The 23,929-nt window shown below is 36.6% G+C and overlaps 1 protein-coding gene across 1 annotated transcript in view; it reads left to right on the forward strand.

Annotated features, from left to right (window-relative positions):
• The window catches only part of GALNT13 (polypeptide N-acetylgalactosaminyltransferase 13), a 551,077-nt gene that overhangs the window by 75,447 nt on the left and 451,701 nt on the right, over window positions 1–23,929 (forward strand). Inside the window, exon 3 of the mRNA XM_044242085.1 lies at window positions 8,123–8,368. Within this exon, the coding sequence (XP_044098020.1) occupies window positions 8,227–8,368 (142 nt within the window). The 5' untranslated portion in view covers window positions 8,123–8,226. The remainder of the gene's footprint in view (window positions 1–8,122; window positions 8,369–23,929) is intronic.

Consider the following 23,929-nt stretch of genomic DNA (forward strand, 5'->3'; position numbering starts at 1 on the left):
ACCTACTGATAAATGAATAAATAAAATGTGATATGTCATACAATGGGATATTATTTGGCAAGTAAAAGACAGGAAGTACTGGTATACACTACAGCATGTATACATCTTGTAAATATTATGCCAAGTGAAGAAGACAGTCACAAAGGAGCATATGTTGTATGATTCCATTTAAATGAAAGTTCATAATGGACACTTTGGTAAGAGGCTGAAATTAGATTAGCAGTTACCTAGGGCTTGGGGCCCTGTGAAAATTGGGAGGTTATAGGGAAAGGGAGCTGTTTTCTTTCGAGGTAATGGAAGTGTTCTAAAAGTGTTTGTGCAGAGCTTTGTGACTATACTACAAGCCAATGCATTGTAAACTTTGAATGGGTGAATTATATGGTTTGTAAATCTTCAGTAATTTTTTAAAAAAAGAAGTTAAAGCGGTGAGTCAAGGTGGTGATGGTGGCTTGGTCTAGAGCGGCAGCGAAGAAATCGGTGAGAAGTGGGTCAAATCTGAAAGCAGAGGCAACAAAATTTGCTGCAAGATCAAATAGGGGGTGTAAAAAAAAGTTGCACAGGAAACAACGGTTGTTGACAAGGATGCAGAAAAAGGGGAACCCTCTTTCACTATTGATGGGAATGCAGACTGGTGTAGCCACTCTGGAAAATGGTATGGAGGTTCCTCAAAAAGTTAAAAATAAAAACAAACAAACAAACAAACAAACAAAACAAAGCAAAACAAAATGACCCAGCAGTTTCCCTACTACGTATTCATCCAAAGGATACCTCAATTCTAATTTGAAGGAATACATGCACCCGAGTGTTTATGGCAGCATTACCAACAAATTATGGAAAGCCAAATTATGGAAAGAGCCCAAATGTCCATCAGCTGATGAATGGATAAAGAAGATATGGTCTCTGTCTATCTATCTATCCATCTATCTATCTATAATGGAATATTGCTCAGCCATAATAAGAACAAAATCTTCCATTTGCAGTGACGTGGATGGTGCCAAAGAGTATTATGCTAAATGAAATTAGTCAGAGAAAGACCAATACCACATGATTTCGCTCGTGTGGATTTAAGAAACAAAACAAATGAGCAAAGGGAAAAAAAAATAAGAGAGACGAATCAAGATACAGTCTCTTTAACTATGGAGAAAAAACTGATGGTTACTGGAGGGAAAGTGAGTCAAGGTTGCGTTAAACAGGTGATGAGTATTAAGGAGGGCACTTGTGATGAGCACTGAGTGCTGTCTGTAAAGGATGAATCATTGATTTGTATGGATGAAAGAAAAAAATAAGTACAATGTTTTTGGCACCATACCAAAAAAAAAAAAAAGTACAAGGTTTTTTGACACAGCCTGTGCTATGTCAAATCCTGCTTAGGAGTTACGTAAAATGTTGCTTAAGGATTGACCATTGAATTGGTCAATCTGTATTGACCGATTGGCTGTGATTGTGTCAAATAAGGTTTCCATATGGTGGCAGGGGCCAAATCCTTTTGGGTTTAAGAAAAAATTATGAGGTTAGGGATATGGGACATGTAGGCAGTGGGTATACATAATTCTTTCTAGAAGTTTTGTATTAAAGGTGAGCAGGGTGCTGGAGGAGCAGTTGAAGAGGGATGTGGGGGCAAATCAGTTTATTTTAAGGTGATTATTCATACAGCATCTTTGTATGAATAGCATTGACTTAGTAGAGAAGAAAAAATAATGCAGAAGAGACAAGTGCAATCCGTCAGTGACATCCTATGTGAAAGCAGAGGGTGTTGGACTCCTAAAGGGACAGTCATCCATTGTAACACCTGGACCTGCAGATTTAGGCTTGGCAGTCATAGAACAAGCAGGCTGATACATTCAACATGGCAGTAGGCAAAATACTTTTTTGATTGTTTATGTCTTCTCTGCTAAATGTAGAAATGTAATGATTGGCTAAGAGGAAGAAGTGTGGAGATGGCAGTCTGAGGAAGGCAGACAACGTGCAGAAGTTTCCTGATGGATGAAGATTGATTTGAGTAGGAACTGTTCCAAGATTGCAGCAAAGCACTGAAAGATACTTGTAGTGGGATGTGAGTTTATAGCGTGAAAAGGAGAACAGGCAGTATATGGGGGATGGGGGATTCTTTCTAGGTCATGTTTATCTGTTTGCAAGTAGGAGTGGAGTAGGAGAAAGTCTGATTAACCTGCTTATTAGTTTCGTAGAGCTGCCATAAGAAAGTATCACAGACTGTGTTGCTTATACACAGAAATTTATCTTCTCACAGATTTTAGAAGCCTATAATCAGTGTGTCAATGGACTTAATTTCTTTTTTTAAAAATTTATTTATTTGACAGAGAGAGATCACAAGCAGGCTGAGAGACAGGCAGAGAGAGAGAGTAAGGGAAACAGGCTCCCCGCTGAGCAGAGAGCCCAATGCGGGGCTTGATTGCAGTACCCTGGGATCATGACCTGTGCCGAAGGCAGAAGCTTTAACTCACTGAGCCACCTAGGTGCCCTAGTGGACTTAATTTCATTCTGAGGTCTTTCTCTATAGCATGTAGATGGCTGCCTTCTCTGTTTTCACATGATCTTTCCTCTGTGTCCTAATGACCTTTTTTATAAGGATGCCCATCATTTAGATTAGGACCAATGTGTATGACCTAATTTTACCTTAATTACCTCTTTAAAGGCTCTATCTTCAAATATAGTCATGTTAAAAAATATTGGGGGTTAGGACTTCATATATGAATTTTTGGGGTTGGCTGTGGCAAAATTTATAATAAACTGTAACAACCAGTGCTAGCGTTTTAAAAACTTAAATATATTTGAGTGAGAAATGGAATATGTAAGACGTTTGAAATCTTGTTCTCATATAACTTACTACTTAAGATGAACAGATAATAAACAAATTATAAAAACCGATTAATCTTTTAATATGTTTGGGGGTATTAGGTACAGAGAAGAAAGATAAATGAATTAAAGAAATACAGCATGACTGAGTTGTGTGTGTTATTTTACATAGGTTGATGGAAAGCTCTCCAAGATTTGACATTTGAGCAGGAAGTAAGGAAGAACTGAAGGAAATAAGAGCAGGGAGCCATGACCATGTCAGTGCACAGAGAAAAGAGCATATGCACGGGCCCTGAGGCAAGGTATATATAAGAAACAGTCTGGATACCCAAGTTTCTGCTGTAGAGAACACAATTAGGAAAAGAGTCAGAAAGATACTAGTCAGGGAATCAAATGATAGGTACACAAACAGTTTGCTTTTGCCTCAAGAAAATGGGGTATAATTTATACAGAATGAAATGCATAGCTCTTAAGTCTGTGATTCAGAGTTTTGACAATTGTCAAATCCTGTGTGACTCTTCCTGATCATAAACCCTACTAAATATATTTGTGATTATTAAATATAAAACACTATAATTTGTAATACAGTTATTAATATTAAATATATTCATGATGATGATGATCTTGTCTTCTGACCCCCTGAATACATACATACTGAATTTATACTACTTCTGAAGGAATGGGCTAAGAGAATTCTCACCCTTTATTCTCATTCTTTTGATCATGTTCATGATGTTGATAATATTATTGTTACTACTACTACTACTAACTAATGTATATTGAGTCCCTCCTGAGTGCCAGGCACTGTTAAAAGAGTTTTGCGTATATCAGTTATTCAGCATCACCATAGCCTGTTCACATTTTCTGATTAGGAACATCGAGGCACACATTTAAGCACATTTAAGCAACTTGAATTAAGCCATACAACTAGTGAGTACTGGAATGCAGATTCAACCCCTGGCATTCTAACTCTGCACTATATAATTTAAATTTTATGCTAGGTTGCCTCCCAATAATCAAATTTTATGTTATGAATATTCCGCTTTCCTTAGTTTAAAAGCAAGTGAGGGCTGTTCTTTCCTTTCTATTCCACTGTTTCCACACAGGCATTCGTTTAATATTATTTTGCTTCTTTCTCTCTTAGTATATATTCCCATGTGATTTTTGTAGTGGATCCTTTGGTTTAGGCTGGGGCAGATTCCCTTAGCTCATCTTAATTTTTGATTTTCATTCATACATAGATCAGTCTTCTTGTCAAGCATACCTGTGACTAATGCAGGGTCCTTTTTTTCAGTGCTTATACATTAGATTTATCAGTCCGTGATTTGTCCAGTCATCAGCTCCCAGAAGCTCCTGCACAGTTATTTAAAACATCTGAAGCATGTTGGTTTTTGGAACTTCTGGGAGAACTATTAGCAGTCTTCTGCTAGCTCCCAGGATCCTCTGGCAGCCTCACATATAGCCTCACAAAGTAGATTGGATAAATTTGTACCTATTATGAAATTTTCTACAAAATAAAATGAGTACAGAGAAACATGTCTAGTGACAACTAACTAGACTCTTTATGCAAGTAATAACTTCAATTCAAAAACAAAAAAAAAACTCTTTATCCTTATTTAAAACATATGTACCAAACTCCTAAGCTTTGTCTAGATTTTTTAATTTAAAATCTATTTTTGATAAAAAAAATAAAATGGTGCATATCGTCAAATTATGTAATATGTCATAGAATATCTGGCTGATAGAAGAAAAAGAGAAGCAGTCAGACTAACAAGATAGTACTTGATGGTTTTCTTTTATAAGTATTCCTACCTAGAGAAATACTATTACAGAGAGAAATAATCTGCTCCAGAGATACTAAAATGGTTAGGAAAGGGGCTGTGTTTTCAGATAGAAGAGCCTGTAGTTTATGCAAGTTAGTCCTGTTCCACATTCGCTTGGCAAGCCAGTGATATTGCAGAACTTGGATTCAGTCTGAGAAACCGAGAAATGTTTGCAAATTAATAGAGGCTTACTGGAATAAAAACATAATATAGATGCTGATTCTCTTAAATAAACCTGGGCCGCCAACTGTGTTTATGCTGATTACTGTTAACTGTGTATGTTGTACCTTCCTTCTGCTCAATCAGTTTTGTTCTTATGAAGAGTATTGGGATACGATACATGAGATTACTATTATACAAGGGTCAGCAGATAAAACTTACAAATGATAAGATTTAGTATTTTTTCAAGGTAGAGATGGAATTCAAAAGTTGAAATATATGAGGGAAGATTTTCACAAACAAAAATGTAAACAGCAGTGTCATTTTATCATTAAAATAGTAAGGAGACTTATCTCAGTGCTAATGGCTTGATATATAGCTCTGTCAGGCTATGAAATTAGATAATTTGAGTAATGCTTGAAGTGGCAATAAGATATGATTTCGACTTTCTATTATAACTAAAGTTTATATTAAATTCTGAATAACCTTAAATGTTAGGCTATTAGGAAATGTCTTATCTTAGACATTTTAATATTTAAGTGATTTCACATTTTTTATTATAATAATGCTTTTTATATTTTCTTTTAAAAATGTTCTCATACTTTATCTCACTTAAGCCTTACAATATTTTATGAGGTGAATACAACAGGGAATATGTTATAGTAAAGGCAACAAAGCACAGAGAGGCAAATGCCTAGAAGCAAATGAAAAGACATCTTTTCATTTTATGACAGAGCCAGGGATGGTGTTGTTTATGCCTTTTATTATAGATCTTTATATAACATATAGGATCTTTTATTACAGGATTTTTTAAGATATTCCTGTCTTAAATCTGGGGATGGCCATTTGGTAACCATCAGTGTTATGTATACTTTCCTGTGAGACTTTTTCCACAATAAACTGAAGGGGACTGCTTCATCATAGGACTGAAGAAAGATAAAATAGCTTGAATTGTTTCATATCTCATATTCAGTAAAGCATGCAGAAAGTAACAGGAAAGATACACAGGGGAATTATTCCCTTGTTATCAGGTTTAGAGGCTGAGTTCCAATGTTTAGTTATAATATTTACAAAAAGTGAAGTTAAAATGAAATAAAATAGATAATTAATGTGCCATTTTTTTAAGAAAAATAATAAGCAAATAGGTAAACCCCATAAGTCATATATTCCTTCAGTTTGCAGATTTTGCACCTTTCTTTCTTTAATAACTATATGCTGAATAAATATAAATTTAATGTAGATCGTGAAAATAGACTCTTATAATTTTTTCAGCTGTCACTTATGTAAATTTTGAAATCATTGTGAGTCTGGGTAGTTTGTAACAGGCAGCAGCATTGGTGTTGCTTTATCATGCAAAGTCAGCTGCCATTAATTTAAAGAGCTTCTGCTTCTGCAAATTGTCTTTGATGTTTTTATTTTGAGACAAATATTTATGAAATATTTCAAGTATCTTTGTATTTAACAGCTCTTCTTCCCAAATATCTTTCAAGGCTATGTTACTAATTCACATCAAAGATTTTATATTTAAGTTATTATTATATTTTATTTTATTTTTTTAGAGAGAGAGTGAGTAGTGCAGGCAGAGGGAGAGGGAGAGAGAGAATCCCAAGCATGCCAACATGGGCTCTATCTCATGACCCATGACCCTGAGATCATGCCAAGCTGAAATTAAGAGTTGGACACCTAAGAATGAGCCACAGGAGCCCCACAGTTGATGTTATTTTAAGTGTAACAGATGATCCGAGAATATTTTTGGTTTGTTATACTTACTGTACATGACTTAACTGTAACTTTATGTAAATCAATTGACCAGGCAGTTCCTGCTCTTTATAGTATAAATGAAAGAAATATGTTTATGATATTAATTCTACACTTAACTTTGAATATCTCTCAATATTTGTGCACTTATCTGTTATGCCTTTTAGAATTCTTACTTTGGTTATTTTAAGTCACTTTAAACTAGTATTTTGTTTCCCCTCTGATAATTTTTTTTGAACATACACGATCCTTTCTAAAATATACATTTGTTGTGGATACTTTCTGCTCAGTCCAGATGGGGTTTTTAAGGCTATGTAACTGATGACTAATTTCATGTAATGGTCCTTTTTGAGAATTCAAGAATTTTTGTTTTATATGTTAATATTAATAATTATCTGTTTTGCAAGATACTTTACAAGCATTATTGTGGTTAGTCCTCATAACAATCTTTAGGTTTGGCCTTGCTACTCTCATTTTATAGGTCAGGAAACAGAGGCTTAAAAGGGTCCCACAGTTGGGATAGGGAGGGAGACAAACCATAAGTGACTCTTAATCTCACGAAACAAACTGTGGGTTGCTGGGGGGAGGGGGGTTGGGAGAAGGGGGGTAGGGTTATGGACATTGGGGAGGGTATGTGCTTTTGGGTAAATTGGAAGGGGAGGTGAACCATGAGAGACTATGGACTCTGAAAAACAATCTGAGGGGTTTGAAGTGGCGGGGGGGGTGGGAGGTTGGGGTACCAGGTGGTGGGTATTATAGAGGGCACGGCTTGCATGGAGCACTGGGTGTGGTGAAAAAATAATGAATACTGTTTTTCTGAAAATACATAAATTGGGAAAAAAAAGATAATCTTAAAGTCCAGAAAAAAAAAAAAAAAGAGTCCCACAGAGGGGCCCGTGGAGGGCGCGGTCGGTTAAGTGTCAGACTTACAGTTTTGGCTCAGGTTGTGATCTCCGGGTGGTGAGGTCGAGCCCTGCATCTGGCTCTGTGCTCAGCAGGGAGTCTGCTTGAGATCTTCTCCCTTTCCCTCTGCCCCTCCTGCTTGTGCTCTTCCTCTCAAATAAGTAAATAAATCTTTAAAAAAATTTTTTTAAAGGATCCCATAGATAAGAGGTCACTAAACATAGGCCTGTCTGTGTATAAAGGTAGTTTTTAACTATTATTATATATTGTATTCCAGGATGATTTCTATTTCAGCAGTATTGGCTCCTCAAAAGTGCTGAATCAGGATAAATTCGGGGCTGCTCTTTGTGACAGCGTGGTGCTCTGCTGAATATCATCATAGGGCTTTTGAAGAAAAGAATACAACCTAAAGAAATCAGATAGTTGTCGCGCGCCCGGCAGAGTAGTGACAGATCCAGGATTAGCTGTTAGAATTTTAGCCACCTGGCTTGCTTACAGTTTTCATGTATTTAGGCTTTTCATTCGGAATTTGAAGGCTAAGTGCGGATATGTATATATGGAGACATTAAATAAATCATATATTTCATGTTATATTTCCTTTATATGGACAATAAACTATGCAATAATGAAATTTTCTTTTCCCCCTCCTCCTTTTTTTAATACAGTGGGATGCATCCTGCTTTTATCTTGGAGTTCACCCCTGTGGCTTGGAGTTATCACTGTAGCATCTGTCTTCGATCTGTGTGTTAACTAGAAATCAAAAGAAGACATGAGGAGGTTTGTTTACTGCAAGGTGGTTCTGGCCACTTCCCTGATGTGGGTGTTTGTTGATGTCTTCTTACTTCTGTACTTCAGTGAATGTAACAAATGTGATGACAAGAAGGAGCGATCCCTGCTACCTGCACTCAGGGGTAAGTGCTTCCGAAGCAAATGTTGCTTTTATAAAGATGAGAGTTGTGGTGACTCTTGATGGAACTGTGAAATAGGGATTTTGTAAGCTGTTGAGTTAGAAGAGCATTTTGGCAGAACTATTAGTGTACATTTACCCGTGGGAAAGCTACTTTACTTGCTCGGCCTCAGGGGTCTTATTGGAAGAAATGAGACGAGTTAGCTAACCTCTAAGGTACCCTCCAATTCTAATAATTCCAATGTTCTATGACTGTGTGGAAAGAACAGGGTAGTGAACATTCAAATTTGACAGAATTTAAAATTTAGGCTTCCAGAAGCAAAAGCCCTTAGAGGCTAAGTACATAACATAAAAGGGAAAAACTACTAAAGTGAGATGGTCGTGATTGTAACAAAATGTAAGGACACATGACACCCTTACAGACTTCTAAAAACAATAAATGAACAAAGAACTTTTTAAACAAAACACATATTGATGGCCAGATTTGATCTGGGGGTACCAGGTCATTGCCCCATAATTCCAAGTACATGATAAAGTCATGTTAACGTAGTATTTCCTTCTTTAGGAAGGAATCAGTTTCCATTTGATTTTTCCCTTCTTTAGGGACCAGTTTCAGTGACTACATAAGAAACAATGATTTTTATAAAAGGTGATTTATTAAGTCAAGCCATAGGGATTCATTTTCTGCAGTCATTCCAACTAATTTTCTCTATGCTTTTTGTTGACTTTTAGATTCATTAAAAAGTTTCCATAATACTCCTCGTATAGGATGCTTCTAATGTATATAGGACGCTTGAAATTAGTTTTATTACCATTGCCTTGGTTTTAACCAAAACATTGGTTTTCTTGAAATCTAGTTTACAGTAATTCTCTACTTAGCAAATTTTCTTTATAAATATGATAAAAAGTAGGCTTTCAATCCCATTTCGAATGTTTGTACCTTTTAGAAAAGTAAATCTAAATTACTGACTTGAGTTTTGCATTTGCTTAATGGATGTAGTTAGCTTTTAATGTGACAGATATTTTTGAGGTTATTAATCAAAATATGTGAATAAACAGAATTTTATTGTTACTATTTGGTTATATGAGGGTTAGGAAACACAGAAGACCATTTCCAAAAGTTAGTTTTTGGTAAGAGTATTTTGAACTTTTTTTTCACTTTAGATTGCAGTAATGCTTTCGCTCAGTTGGAGACATTCTGACTATCTTCTTTTCCAAAATGAGTTTCTCTCACTGTAATTTTTTTGACTGTCACAAAAAATGGAGAGAAAGTGCTTTCGAAGTGACAGTGCCTAGACCCATTTAGGTAGTTTATATACATATTTTATGCCTTTATACTAGAATTATTCAAAGATTAATGAGTCTATCAGTTTTTGATAAATGAACATGGGGATTGATATGCTGATCTTTGGTTAAAATCCCAGAAAAAAATTCGCCTTCTCTGCTTCTTTGTTGAATCAGTTGAGTTACTGGTTGGCCGAAAGTGGAAGTGTGTTTTGATGGATCTCATCAGTTTGGAATGATCGCTTTGTCATTTGTTGAATAGGGACATCTAGATTGGTCACAAAAAAAGTCATAATCTGATTCAGCAAAACTATGACAGCTTATTCTGCGAGTACCAAAAAATGTACAGCTTTGCTGATTTAAGCCCTTAATGCTCAGTCTTAAATCTCAAAATGTGAAATTTAATGATACAAGGCAAAAGTAGTAATTTTTCCTCATACTTAAGTTGTAAAATTAAACTACATTCTCCATATTTTTAAGGCTTGTTTAATGTTGTACATTAATATTTGTCTTGAATAAATGGAAATAGACTTTAGTGGTTTAAGTTTATTTTCTATTGTTACTTCTAATTTTAGAATCTTACTTTATTTAGGAATCGAGCCACATATTTAAAATGATATTTTATTTACAGGCAGACAATGCTGTACAAACTGTACTTGACTAAAAATTAAATGTTCTGCACATGCTAAAAACAAGCTTTTTGACTTAAAAGAAGTTGATGCTTCTGGACTTATGTGTCCCCATTATTAAAAAAAAAAGGGGGGTTTGGACTAGGTGGTTTCTCAGATCCCTTTTTATACTAAATTTTAAGCAATGTTAAGTACCCACTACTGGCATACACTATGAATTAATTTTTGAGACACGTTTATTCATTTATTTCTGAATTCGTCAGTTATTTAAGTGCCTAGTGAATCAACACTTTGTACATCTTAAACCTACATAGTGTTCTATGTCACCTATATTTCAAAAAATAAAAGAAAGGAAAGGAAAAGAAAAGAACATAGCCCAGTGAAGAGCAAAGGAAAGGAAGGTACTAGAATTTTTATGAAATAACAGAGATTATAGGATACTTCTGAATGAGAAAAATACAGAGCTCTTGTTAGAGTAATTAAGACTAGTATTGGTATAGGGTGTCACAATGGGTAGCTAAATTGCCCTAATGGAATAGCATAGAGACTACAGAAGTAGACTTACACCAAGTGTTTGGACATTCAAAATATGACAAGAGCACCACAGATCAGTGGGGGAGAGAGGGCTCTTTAATTAATGGATTTGAAAATAAGATGGCAATCTGTGTGGAAAACATGAAATTGGATGCCCAACTCATGTCATGAACCAAGATAAACTTTAGGATTTATTAATGTCAACAATAAAACTAAAACTTTTAGTGAAAATAATTTAGGCATTTATAAGACCTTGAATTAAGGAAAAATTCTAAAACACTACACAAAAAACATTGACCATAAAAGAAAATATAAATAAATTTGGCTATTTAGCTATATGAAAATTGAGAAAGTTGTTTCATTAAAATATACCTTAAAAGAGAAGTTACGAACTGTAGATGTTAAAAGATCATTGGGGTGCCTGGGTGGCCCAGTGGGTTAAGCCTCTGCCTTTGGCTCAGGTCATGATCTCAGGGTCCTTGGCTCGAGCCCCGCATTGGCTCTCTGCTCAGCAGGGAGTCTGCTTCTCCCTCCCTCTCTGCCTACTTGTGATCTCTCTCTCTTTGTGAAATAAATAAAATCTTTAAAAAAAAAAGATCATGCAACTGAGATATATATAAAATACACACACACACACACACACATACACACTATTATTAATAAGGAAAGTGCAAATAACCCAATAGGAAAAAATGGGTGACAGGAATGAATAGACATGTCTTAGAAAAGGAAACATACAGGAACAAAAACTTACGAAAAAATATTTAACCTCAATTGTGGTCAGGGAAACATAGACCAAGGCTGTAATGACATACTTATATTCATTCAATTGTCAAAAATTAAATTGGCTGATAATAACAATTATAAGGACTTATTTATTTATTAATTATTTATTTATTTGAAAGAGAGAGAAAGCGTGTGTGGGTGAGTGGGGAGGGTGGGGGGGGCAGAGGGAAAAGGAGAGAAAGTCCAGAGCAGGGGACCAATGACCCAGAGGTCATAACTTGATATGAAACCAAGAGTCAGTCACTTAACTGACTGAGCCACCCAGGTACCCCCATCTCCACATTTTTATAATAACTTCAGATAACAGTTAGTTATTTCTGAAATCTGAACATTCATATATAACCCCTCACTCATAGTCATACGCTCAGGATTCTTCCCCACATTGACAAATCTCTCATAGTACTACTGTTCATAATAATAAAAGCTGAGGGGTACCTGGGTGGCTCAGTGGGTTAAAGACTCTGCCTTCGGCTCAGGTCGTGATCCCACAGTCCTGGGATCCAGGCCCACATCAGGCTTTCTGCTCAGCAGGGAGCCTGCTTCCCTCTCTCTCTCTGCCTGCCTCTCTGCCTACTTGTGATCTCTGTCTGTAAAATAAATAAATAAAATCTTTAAAAAGAAAAAAGCTGAAAATAACCCATAGATCTATCAGTGGGAATGCTAATGAATGAACTGTGATAAATCATTGTAAGAGAATAGTATATATTAGTTAAAATGAATCTATGAATGAATTTTGGTAGTACAATAGTAAGTCATATCCCCCAAAGATGATAAATAACATGCAACACTAAATAAAATTTAAAAATATACATTTTAAGAATATGTAGAGATGCAACAAGACTCTATAAAGCAAGCAAGATTAATTATGATAATGGGATTTAAAATGTTTATTTTCATGTGTTGGGTGAGGCAGGTGTATGAGATGGGGAATGGACATTTTAACTAAATCTGGGGCATTAGTAGTTTCCCTAGATTTGTTTTTCATGTGGTTTTGATGTGTCTATTACATTATATTACATGGATAACTAAGTGAATAAAAGCCACTGATTGGATTTGAAAATTGAGAAGCCACTGAACGTATTTAAAAGACAGAGCATACATGATCACATTAGTGTTACGGGAGGATCACTATGGATTCAACGTGGAGAATGGATTGGAGAAGAAGCAGTCTCTTTAAGGAGGCTGGGTAGGATGCTGTGGTAGTGTCCCATGAATTCTCTGTAGGCAGGGATGCCTACTTGGGGCAGAGGAATGGTGGTGAGGTGTGATGGAAGTGGGTAAAATGAAGAGGTGTTTGAGATATGGGTGCTGGATATGTGACTGGCTCTGACAGGTGTGAGATATGGGAGTGTCAAGAAAGAGTCTTGAGTTTCTTGAGGGCATTCTTTGGTTCTGTTTTCTGAGAGGGGGAAAAGTGTAGGAATAGATGAGTTGAGGGTGGACATTGAGTTTATTTTAGACATGCTGAATTTTAGACATCTACTAGGCAACTGAATGGAATTGTTCAGTAGGAATTTGGCTACATTATTAATCTCCAAATATCAAACTTAAAAACCATTACTTCGATGGAAAATTTTTTTCTACAATGGATTGCATTTTTTTCTTCTTTATTGAAGAATGATCCATGTGGAATGTAATTGAATCTCTGTTACTGAGTCAGTATTATCATTTTCACACATCAATGATTCAATGATGCTGTTTAAAAAATGATTATTTCAGCGACTTTATGGGAGCACATAGACCTGTTCCAATATGAAATACAGACGTGTAAATCTTTTTTCTTTTCCTCTTTTCTAAAGGACTGCTTTTTGGTTACATAAGTACTTGTTAGGTGAGCATGTTAACTTTTTCATGCCAGTCTGGGGCCACCTAGAATTAAAATGCACTGAAGGATATTTCTGACTCCTAACTGGTATGGAATACTAACGAGTGGTACTCCCAAGCTGGAAGAATTAGATATTTGAGAGAAGAGGTTTTTAAAAAGACAAGTGCTGCTGTAGTCCACCTAGAAACACTTTGGACAAATTTGAGGTTGTGCACTAGGCTTGCATGAGCACTCTACCATGGTGGATCCAAATCTTGGCTGAGCCATTAAGGGCTTATGTCTGAGGGCAAGTTACTTAATCTTCCTGGGCCTCAGTTGCCATCTGTAAAATGAAATGAATGAGTTAGGACTTTAAAAATCCTGGTCTTCAAATGAATGATTACATGTTTCTAGCTCATTTTTTTCAATGAAACTATGACAAGTAAACTCTTTTACTATCTAACTTTTGGTCAGTTTGTAAATAATGTGTGATCTGAGATGAGAAGTAGTGATATCGAAGTGACATGATAGAAGGATTTTGCTTAGAAACCCCAGAGGTGGGGTATCTATGTGGTTTGGTTGTTTGAGTGTTGGACTCATTTCACCATAGGTCATGATCTCAGGGTGATAAGATCAAGTCCAGTGTCAGATTCCACACTCAGTGGGGCTTGAGATTCTCTCCCTTTCTCCCTCTGCCCTGGCCCATCTAAAATAAATAAATCTTTAAAAGAAAAAAAGAAACCCCAGAGGGGTTCCTGTCATCACAGAGAACAGAAAAGGCTATCTATAAATTTATGATACTCAAGATGGGAAGGAACCTACCTTTCTTTACCTGATCTGAGTCTTGAGCATATGGTACATACTTAGGGAATGAAATGAAATTTACTTTAAAAAAGGGGAGATATCTAAGAAAGAATTGTTGCTTGTATATAAACAAACATAAGTACATAGCCAGTAATGATCACAGTAATTATAGGCTGTCAGCTATTCTAAATTATTTCCAAATGTTAACTCATTAATTTTTTACCATAAAATCTGTGAACTGAGGCAGAGTGAATGTATGGGAAAAACACATCTGTGTTTTCCGTTACACATACAATGCCACTAATACTGGATGTGTGGGCTTTTTCTCCACACCAAGCAATTGTGTGCACCAGCTGAGTGTCCTACAGTTCCGATGCTCTCTACTTGGTATTAACATCAGATCTCACAAGATAAGGGCTCAGTGCCATAGGACTGCCCCCACTTCAGATACCAATTGCTAGTGCCAGATAATGACCTGTACTTCTCATCCACAAGCTATAAATTGGTGTCTCCATGACCCCCTCTTTAAGTTTGATGATTTTCTAGAATGTCTCACAGAAATCAGAGAAATGGCTATTTACATTTATCAGTTTATTATAAAAAATGTGATAAAGGACATGAATGAAGAGCAAGAAGAAGAGATACATAGAGTGAAGTTCAGAAGGGTCCCAAAGGAAGGAGCTTCTGTCCCCATTGGAACTGGGTGTGCCACCTCCTGTCAGGTTTACCAACTGAGAAGTTCTCTGAAACCCATACTTTTGGGCTTTTTTACAGAGGCCACCTCACATAGAAATGATTCATCATTAATTTAATCTCCAGCCCATCTCCCCTTCCTAGAGGGGAGAGGAAGGAGGCCGAAAGTTCCAAGCTTGTAATCATGTATTTGTCTTTCTGTCGACCAGTCCCCAGCCAGGAGTCATTTAGGAGCCCACCAAGAGTTACCTCATTAGAACAAAGTTATACACACACACACACACACACACACACACGTGTGTGTGTGTGTGTGTGTGTGTATATATATATATAAAATTTAAATTTGAGTTACTCAACATAAGGCATAGTATTGGTTTCAGGAGCAGAATTTAGTGATCATCATGTACATATAACATGCAGTGCTTATCCCAAGACATGCTCTCCTTAATACCCATCATTCATTTAGCCCATCCCCCAACCCCCTCCCCACCAGCAATCCTCCATTACAAAAGACACTTCTATGACACAGGAAATTGCAAGGGATTTAGGAGCTCTGTGTCAGAGACACAGATTATTAGAACCAAAAGGTGCTCCTAGTGGTCTTATCAGTTAGGTCTTATCAGTTATCAAGGGTCAGAGATGTTCTCTGCTAGGAGCTGGAGGCAGAGACCACACACACACACACACACACACACACACACACACACACACTTATGTATATATAAAATTTATTTTTTTCTGTACTGAGATTAAGGGGGAGTGCCATGCCATAATTTTCACAATCAGTAGAATAGGATTTGGTTATTCAGGTGTTGGTTATTAACACCTGTATTAAATAAAGGTCTCTCTTATCAATAAATGACAGTTTGTACTAGAGTTCCAGTACCATGCTTTCATTTGGATACCAGGATGGAATACATATTCTGAAAACTTGAAATGACTGTTTTGTCTTCACTCAGAGGTACTATGGACCATGCCAGATTTCCTTGGCTTTAGGATGTGTAAATTCCAGTCAGGAAGGTATTTCCTAGGGATCCTCTGATTTCAGATCATTTATAGAGCAGTATCACCTTCTCTGGCATTTTAAGGTTTTACAGAGTTATGGTTAACCACTTGTGTCCCTTAAGACCTTCTCACTGCGGCTCTCAATGGGGGAAATCAAGAAAATGAATGGAATTGCTGACCAATAACCCCAATTTGATATTTCCATGGTTCCTTTCATCCTGTCTAGGAGAACAGCTTTTTTTTTTTCTTTCCCTTCATAAATTTAGGGACACAAGTAGCCTTGTTCTCTTGGAATCTTTACAGTGGACTATTGCATCAGCCCTTTCTTTTATTTCTTTCTAGATAATCTCCTTATAACGTTAACACTGAGCCATACAATCATTTATTAAACAGTGAATATTCATTAATTTTGTTTGATTACTCTTTGGTGCTTCAGAGAAGAATTCCTGTGTGCAGGTATGAGGAAAAACTGAAAACCAGTGAAGTAAAATGTTAAAACTAACACCCAGTTTTCCTTATTTAAAAAAACAAAAAGACAAAAAACTATGGTTTCATCTTTTGGGGGCAGAGTAGATGAGTTTGATTGATTAAAATGTGTTGTCAGTATTGGAATTGCCCTTAATAAATTATGATGACTGCTGCAACTTTCAGGCAATAATATTTATAGTCATATGAAAAGTAGGGCATATAGACACAGTTTGAATAGAGAACATGTATTTCCCAGATAATTTTCGATCAAATTTATAAATAGTGTTCAAAAATATATGGGCCTTATAAAATTATGACCTTTGTTATATGCTTTGGCCTTCCATACTTTATCCATAAGTCACTCTGATTCCTCTTTCAGTCCACATAGACTTATTAATGTTAGGAATGAAAATGAATTTGATTTAATATAATCAATTATTAAGTTTGCTGTGTCAGATGTTTTATATATATTGTTTTGATTAAATCTCAACAGAGCATTGAGGATACATACCATTATTATCCTCATTTTCGTATGTGAAACTGAGACCTAAAATGGTTAATTAAATTACCCAGGTTCACAAAACTGGTAAGAGGGAAGAAAGGACTCACAACCTGATTTGTCAGACTTCTGGACCCACACTTTGAATCATATTCTGTGCCCTTGAATTAGGTGCACCTAGACTTTTTTTTTTTTTAAAGATTTTATTTATTTATTTGTCAGAGATAGAGGGAGAGAGAATGAGCGAGCACAGGCAGACAGAGAGGCAGGCAAAGGCAGAGGGAGAAGCAGGCTCCCTGCCGAGCAAGGAGCCCAATGTGGGACTCGATCCCAGGATCGAGATCCTGGGATCATGACCTGAGCCGAAGGCAGCTGCTTAACCAACTGAGCCACCCAGGCGTCCCCACCTAGACTTCTTTTAGGCGAAAACAATCACAACATTTATATGCTAATTTATGAAATATTTACACAAATAGGAATATTTCTGAAGTACATAGAAGGAGGTAGTCACTGACCTTCTGTAAAAAATATCTTATTTAATATACTTAAGAGGAAAGTATCCTGGCAGGTTTGCCTTGCCTTATTTCAGACTTTAGCAATTTGGCATTTATTGACCCTCTACAGTATACTGATTTATATTGCAGTGTTTTTCAGCAGTTCTCTTTGGGCTAAGCCTCTGAAGTCTTAGCAAGAATAGTTAAAAGTTGTGAGCAGCAGTGAAACATTATTTTTTTTTTCAAGGTTTAATAGGACCAATTGGTACAATTCTTTCATCAATTTTTTCAATAAAAGTACTGGACTTGGTATTCTGAAATATACAGAATTTCAGCAAATAGAACATTTGCCTTCAAGAATCACATCCTAAGGTGCCTGGGGGGCTCAGTTGGTTAAGCAACTGCCTTCGGCTCAGGTCATGATCCCAGAGTTCTGGGATTGAGACCTGCATTCGGCTCCCTGCTCAGCAGGAAGTCTGCTTCTCCCTCTGACCTTCCCCTTCTCATGCTCACTCTCTCTCATTCTCTTTCTCTCAAATAAATAAATAAAATCTTAAAAAAAACAAAGAATCACAGGCTAGAGGAAATATGACGTGTACATACATGATGTATACATACAGACCTGCATTATGCAATAGGAAGTAATGGCTTTTGTGAGAGGCATATCAAGTGAACTAAGAGGAGAGGCCTTGAAGAACATAAATTATGTGGACATGTGAAATGCAGGAGGAAATAAAATGCCAGAAGAAAGCTATTGCCTTTTTCAAAGTGAGGATATAAGAGAACAGTGAATTGGTTGATTGAAGCAGAATCAGACATAAAGGGGATTTCTAGATTTTAGGTTGAAAGTTGGGATAGAGATAGATTTTAAAGGACTTTGAGTGCTGGAGAAAAAAAAAATCTAACTTTGTTCTCTAGGAAATGAGGAACCACTGAAGGTTTCTGGAAAAGGAAAGGTGCGCTGATCATCAGCGTCATGAGGTTTTGAAGGAGAATGTAATGCTGTTAGTTACATAGGCAGCACAATAACATGAACACATTTTTATCTTTACATAAAGTCTCAGACATTAACGTTTTATTCATTAAAACTACCTGAATTTCAAGTTAAGTAAATGGAATATTAAGTCATTTAAATTGTTCACTTTGCAAATTAATTGGAACAAGAACATTTCCCATTTCCAAATTAAGATGTTTTAGAAACTTTCCTACTCAAAATCCTCACTAATTTAGTATTAAATAAGCTGAGACAATTCTTTCAACAAACATTGGAATGCTTGATTTGCATCAGAGCTTGGGATAGGAAGTCATTCTTACTTTCAGTTTAGAAAGGGAGAAGGGAGTTCAGGATTGTATCAAGGAAATGTCAACATATTAATAATGTACTATCAGGAGGAGAGAGAATATATGACATAAAAAAATCAGGGTGCCTGGGTGGCCCAGTGGGTTAAGGCCTCTGCCTTTGGCTCAGGTAGTAATCCCAGGGTCCTGGGATCGCGCCCAGCATCGAGCTCTTTGCTCAGCGGGGAGCCTGCTTCCTCCTCTCTCTGTCTCTGCCTCCCTCTCTGCCTACTTGTCTGTCAAATTGAAAGACCCTAGAGGACCCGCACCCAAGGACGCACTCACAGACCACTGGATGCAATAAGCAAGAGGATTTTATTCCGGCATGCTTGGGCTCCCAGGGACACTTGACCACCAAATCCACGAGGGATGGGTCAGTGTCTGAGAGCCCCGATCTGTTTCGGGAGTGACTTAATATAGAATTTTACAGTCCATTACGGCAGAGCTCTCGCTTTTCTAGCCAGTAATTTCAAAGCATTACAGCAAGGCCTACATACAGGTAGCCAATCCTTCAAAACCAACCATACATTCTGGCCAGTCACCGTTCAGGTAGTGTACAGTAGAGGGTACGTGTTGAATTTCACGTTTCTAACCTTTATCTGTGTACGTGCTGAACTGCACGTCTCCAGCTAGCGTACGTGCTGAACCGCACGTCTCCGGCTAGTGTACGTGTTGAACCGCACGTCTCCGGTCTTGGTACGGGAGACAACCTTTATCAATTTTACTTAGTAGTAGGGGAAATTCTTAACAGGGGAAGGGTATAACTTTATTTGATTACACAGCGAGCGGGGGTTTAAGCAATTCTTCATTTCTTAACAAAGCATTAAAAGCGTTATTATACAGAAGCCAGAAACAGCTGGGTTAAATACAGATTTTTGCTATTCGTTATCCTGTTATGCTGCTTGCTGACTCCCTTATCTATGGTCAGCTGGCTACAGTTTCTTAGTTAGCATAAGCTAGTTATAAAAGAATGTGTTAAAGACTTACAGGCTATACTATAGTTCTGACTTGGGGTCCTTCAAAATAAATAAATGAAATCTTTAAAAAAAAGATTAATCCATGCTATTGAGTATATCAGTGGTTATTGCTGAAAGTATCCTGTTACTGTACATACTGAGATTTGTTTACCCTTTCACCTGATGATGGACATTTGGGTTTGTTCCCTGGCTGTTATGCATAAAGCTGCTGCATTTATACAAGAATCTTTGTGTGGACATACGTTTTCACAACTCTTGGGTAATATCAAGGAGAGGTAGTGCTGAGTCATATGCTAAGTGTGTTTTAATTTGGTAAGATAATGCCGGTTTATTTTTTCAGGTTGTTAAACTACTTGGCTATTCCCTTCAGTGACATAAGAGAGATCTGGCTACTCTACATCATGGCTGACACTTCATAGCCAGTGCTTTAAATTTTAGCTATTTTAGTAAACATGTGATAATATCTCATTTGATTTGATTTGCATGTCCTGGTAACTGGTGGTATTCAGTAACTTCTCATTTTTTTTGTTTGTTTGTTTGTTTTGCTAGTCTTTTATGAAATGTCTCAAATTCTTTTGCCTATTTTGTAATTGAGTTGTTTGTGGCTTGCTTTTTAAAATTTTAAAAAAATTTTTCAAAGAACAGAGATTTTTAATTTTCATGAAGTCCAGTGTATTGTTTTTATTTCTTTTATTGTTCTTTTTGACTCCTATCTAAGAAATCTTTGTCTATGCTGAGGCCATGATGACTTTTTTTTTAAAATCTGTGCATTTTCCCAGAAGATTTATGGTTTTAGCCTTTAAGCTTTGACTTAATTTTTGTGTACAGTGTGAGAGGAGTCAAGATTACTTTTTTCTGAAATAAAAACCTAGCTGTTCCAGAAACATTCGTTTCTTGATAAAAAAGGCATGGATTTTAGAAATAAGCATGCTATTTTCATGTAATACTCCTCAGAATATACCTATAAATTTTCCTATTTCTTAAAAGATTTTAATTATTTGAGAGAGAGAGAGAGAGAGAGAACATGTATGAGTGTGTGAGGGGAATAGCAGAGGAAGGGGCAGAGGCAGAGGAGAAAGCAGCAGACTCCATGCTGACTAGGGAGCCTGATGCAGAGACTCAGGCCTAACACCCGTGGGATCATGACCTGAGCCAAAGGCAGACACTTAACCAACTGAGCCACCCAAGTGCTCCCATTTCTTATATGAATGATTTGATTGCAGATATTTGAGTTTTTTTTCAGAATTTACTGTGTATTATATGTAAATGATATAAATTTTGTTATATAACTTGAAAAGTACCCAAATGTTACTAACCAAATCTCCTTTAGACATTTTGATTTGAAGGCAAATGAAAGTCTAACATAAACTGTGTTTAAAAAAAAAGTTATTCCATCTCTCCCTTCCCTCCTCCCTTCCTTCTTTCCTTCCTTTCTTTTAAGGGTTCCATTTATTCATTTGACAGAGAAATAGAGCACAAGCAGGGGAAGCAGCAGGCAGAGGGAGAGGGAGAAGTAGGCTCCCCGCTGAGCAGAGAGCCTGATGTGGGGCTCAATCTTAGGACCCTGTGATTAGGATCTGAGCCAAGGGCAGACGCTTAATTGAGCCACGCTGGTGCCCCAGTAGTACCTTTTCAAAAAATAAAATTGATAAGTATTTATTGTAGAAGAAATTTAAAATACAAATAGAAATAAAGAAGAAAAATAACCAGAAATTTCACCCAGAAATTGGCATCATAAAATAAAATTTAATATTTTAACTTTTTTGATCAATATAGCATGAGCATTTTGTACCACGTGAAATATTTATTCAAAACATGATTTTAATGGCTGCATATTTTATCATATGTATATACTATAATTTTCATAATTAGCTACTTTTTATTTTTGTAGATTACTTCTAATTATTATTATTTTTTAACCACAGAATAATCTTAAAAAGCATTTTTAGAAAGGTTGAAAATATTGAAAATGTTGCTGATTATATTCTTAGACTAGACTCTTGGTTATGTTATTTACTCTTTTTTAAAGACATATATACTTTTAAAAGGTGCTTCATATTTGTATCTTTGTATCTTTGGTAAATACCAAAGTAGTGCAATATCTGGGTCTTAAGATAGCTCTATTTTCAACTTTTTGAGGAAACTCCACACTATTTTCCAGAGTAGCTGCACCAGCTTTCATTTCCACCAACAGTGTAGGAGGGTTTCCCTTTCTCAGCATCCTCACCAACATCTGTGGTTTCCTGACTTGTTAATTTTAGCCTTACTGACTGGTGTGAGGTGGTGTCACATTGTGGCTTTGATTTATATTTCCCTGATGCCAAGTGATCTTGAGCATTTTTTCATGTGCCTGTTGGTCATTTGGATGTCTTCTTTGGAGAAGTGTCTGAGCATGTCTTCTGCCCATTTCTTGATTGGATTATTTGCTCTTTGGGGTTGGGTTTGATAAGTTCTTACAGATTTTGGATACTAGTCTTTATATGATATGTCATTTGCAAATATCTTCTCCCATTCTGATGGGTCTTTTGGTTTTGTCAACTGTTTCCTTTGGTATGCGAAAGTTTTTGTTTGTTTGTTTTTCTAAGATTTCATTTATTTATTTGACAGAGAAAGTGAGAGCAGAACACAAGCAGGGGGAGTGGGAGAGGGAAAAGCAGGCTTCCCACTGAGCAGGGAGCCTGATGTGGGGCTTGATCCCAGGACCCTGAGATCCTGACTTCAGCTGAAGGCAGATGCCCAACGACTGAGCCAACCAGGCACCCTGCAAAAGCTTTTTTGACAAAGCCCTCATAGTTCTCTTTTGCCTTTGTTTTCCATGCCTTTGGAGACACGTCTAGCATGAAGCTGTTGCGGCTGAGGTCGAAGAGGTTGCTGCCTTTGTTCTCCTCTAGGATTTTAGTGGATTCCTGTCTTGTATTTAGGTATTTCATCCACTTTGAGTCTATTTTTGTGTGTGGTGTAAGGAAACGGTCCAGTTTCATTCATTGTCATGTGGCTGTTCAGTTTTCCCAACACCATCTGTTGAAGAGACTGTCTTTTTTCCATTGGATAGTCTTTCCTGCTTCATCGAAGATTAGATGTCCATAGAGCTGAGGGCCCATTTCTGATTTTCTATTCTGTTGCATTGATCTATGTGTTGTTTTTTGTCCCAAAGGGTCATCTGTCCCCCAATGTTTGTAGCAGCAATGTCCACAATAGCTAAACTATGGAAAGAGCTCAGATGCCCATTGATAGGTTAATGGATAAGGAAGATGTGGTGTATATGTCTATATCTGTATCTATAATGGAATAGTACACAGCCATCAAAAAATGAAATCCTGCCATTTGCAATGAGGTGAATAGAACTAAAGGTTATTATGCTAAATGAAATAAGTCAGTCAACAAAAGGTAATTATCATATGATCTCACTGATATGTGTAATCTAAGAAACAAAACGGTGGGTCATAGGGGAAGAGAGAAAAAAAATAAAACACGATGAAACCCAGGAAGGGAGATAGACCATAAGAGACTCTTAATCATAGGAAACAAACTAAAGGCTGCTGGATGGTGTGTGGATAGAGGGATGGAGTAACTGTGTAATGGACATTGGGAAGGGTATGTGTTACAATGAGCACTGGTTATTATATAAGACTAATGAATCACAGGCCTATACCTCTGAAACCAGTAATATATCATATGTTAATTAATTGAATTTAAATTAAAAAATGTTAAAAATAAATAAATAAAAGGCTGTAATGACTTCTTGGAAAGGTAATCTTCACATCTCATCGCTGTATGAGACCATTTATCTCACCACAATATTTATAATTTTAGAGTACCTTTTTTTTTTTTTTTAAGATTTACTTCTTTATTTGAGAGAAAGAGAGACAGACAGAGGGAAAAAGTGAGGGGGATAGGCAGAAGAAGAGGGAAAGAGAGACTATCTTGAGCAGCCCCCCATAGAGCATGGAGCCCAACAGATGCAGGGCTCCATTCCATGACCCTGAGATCATGACCTGAGCTGAAATCAAAAGTCAGACAAAACCGACTGAGCCACGCAGGCCCCTGATAAGATTACTATCTAATATATTTAAAATTTACCATTAAATACTAATCATAAGTATGCTGGCCTTAAGTACAGATTTTTGAAATAAAAAAGATAAATGGATGGTTGGCTAAAAAATGTGATATATTAGTCACTGTAGATATATTCAACAATGAAAAAATCTATATAGTAGTAAAATTCTGTCTCTGTACTATGATGCATTTAT

This window comes from Neovison vison, chromosome 3, assembly GCF_020171115.1.
Source record: "Neovison vison isolate M4711 chromosome 3, ASM_NN_V1, whole genome shotgun sequence".
Taxonomy (NCBI): Eukaryota; Metazoa; Chordata; class Mammalia; order Carnivora; family Mustelidae; genus Neogale; species Neogale vison.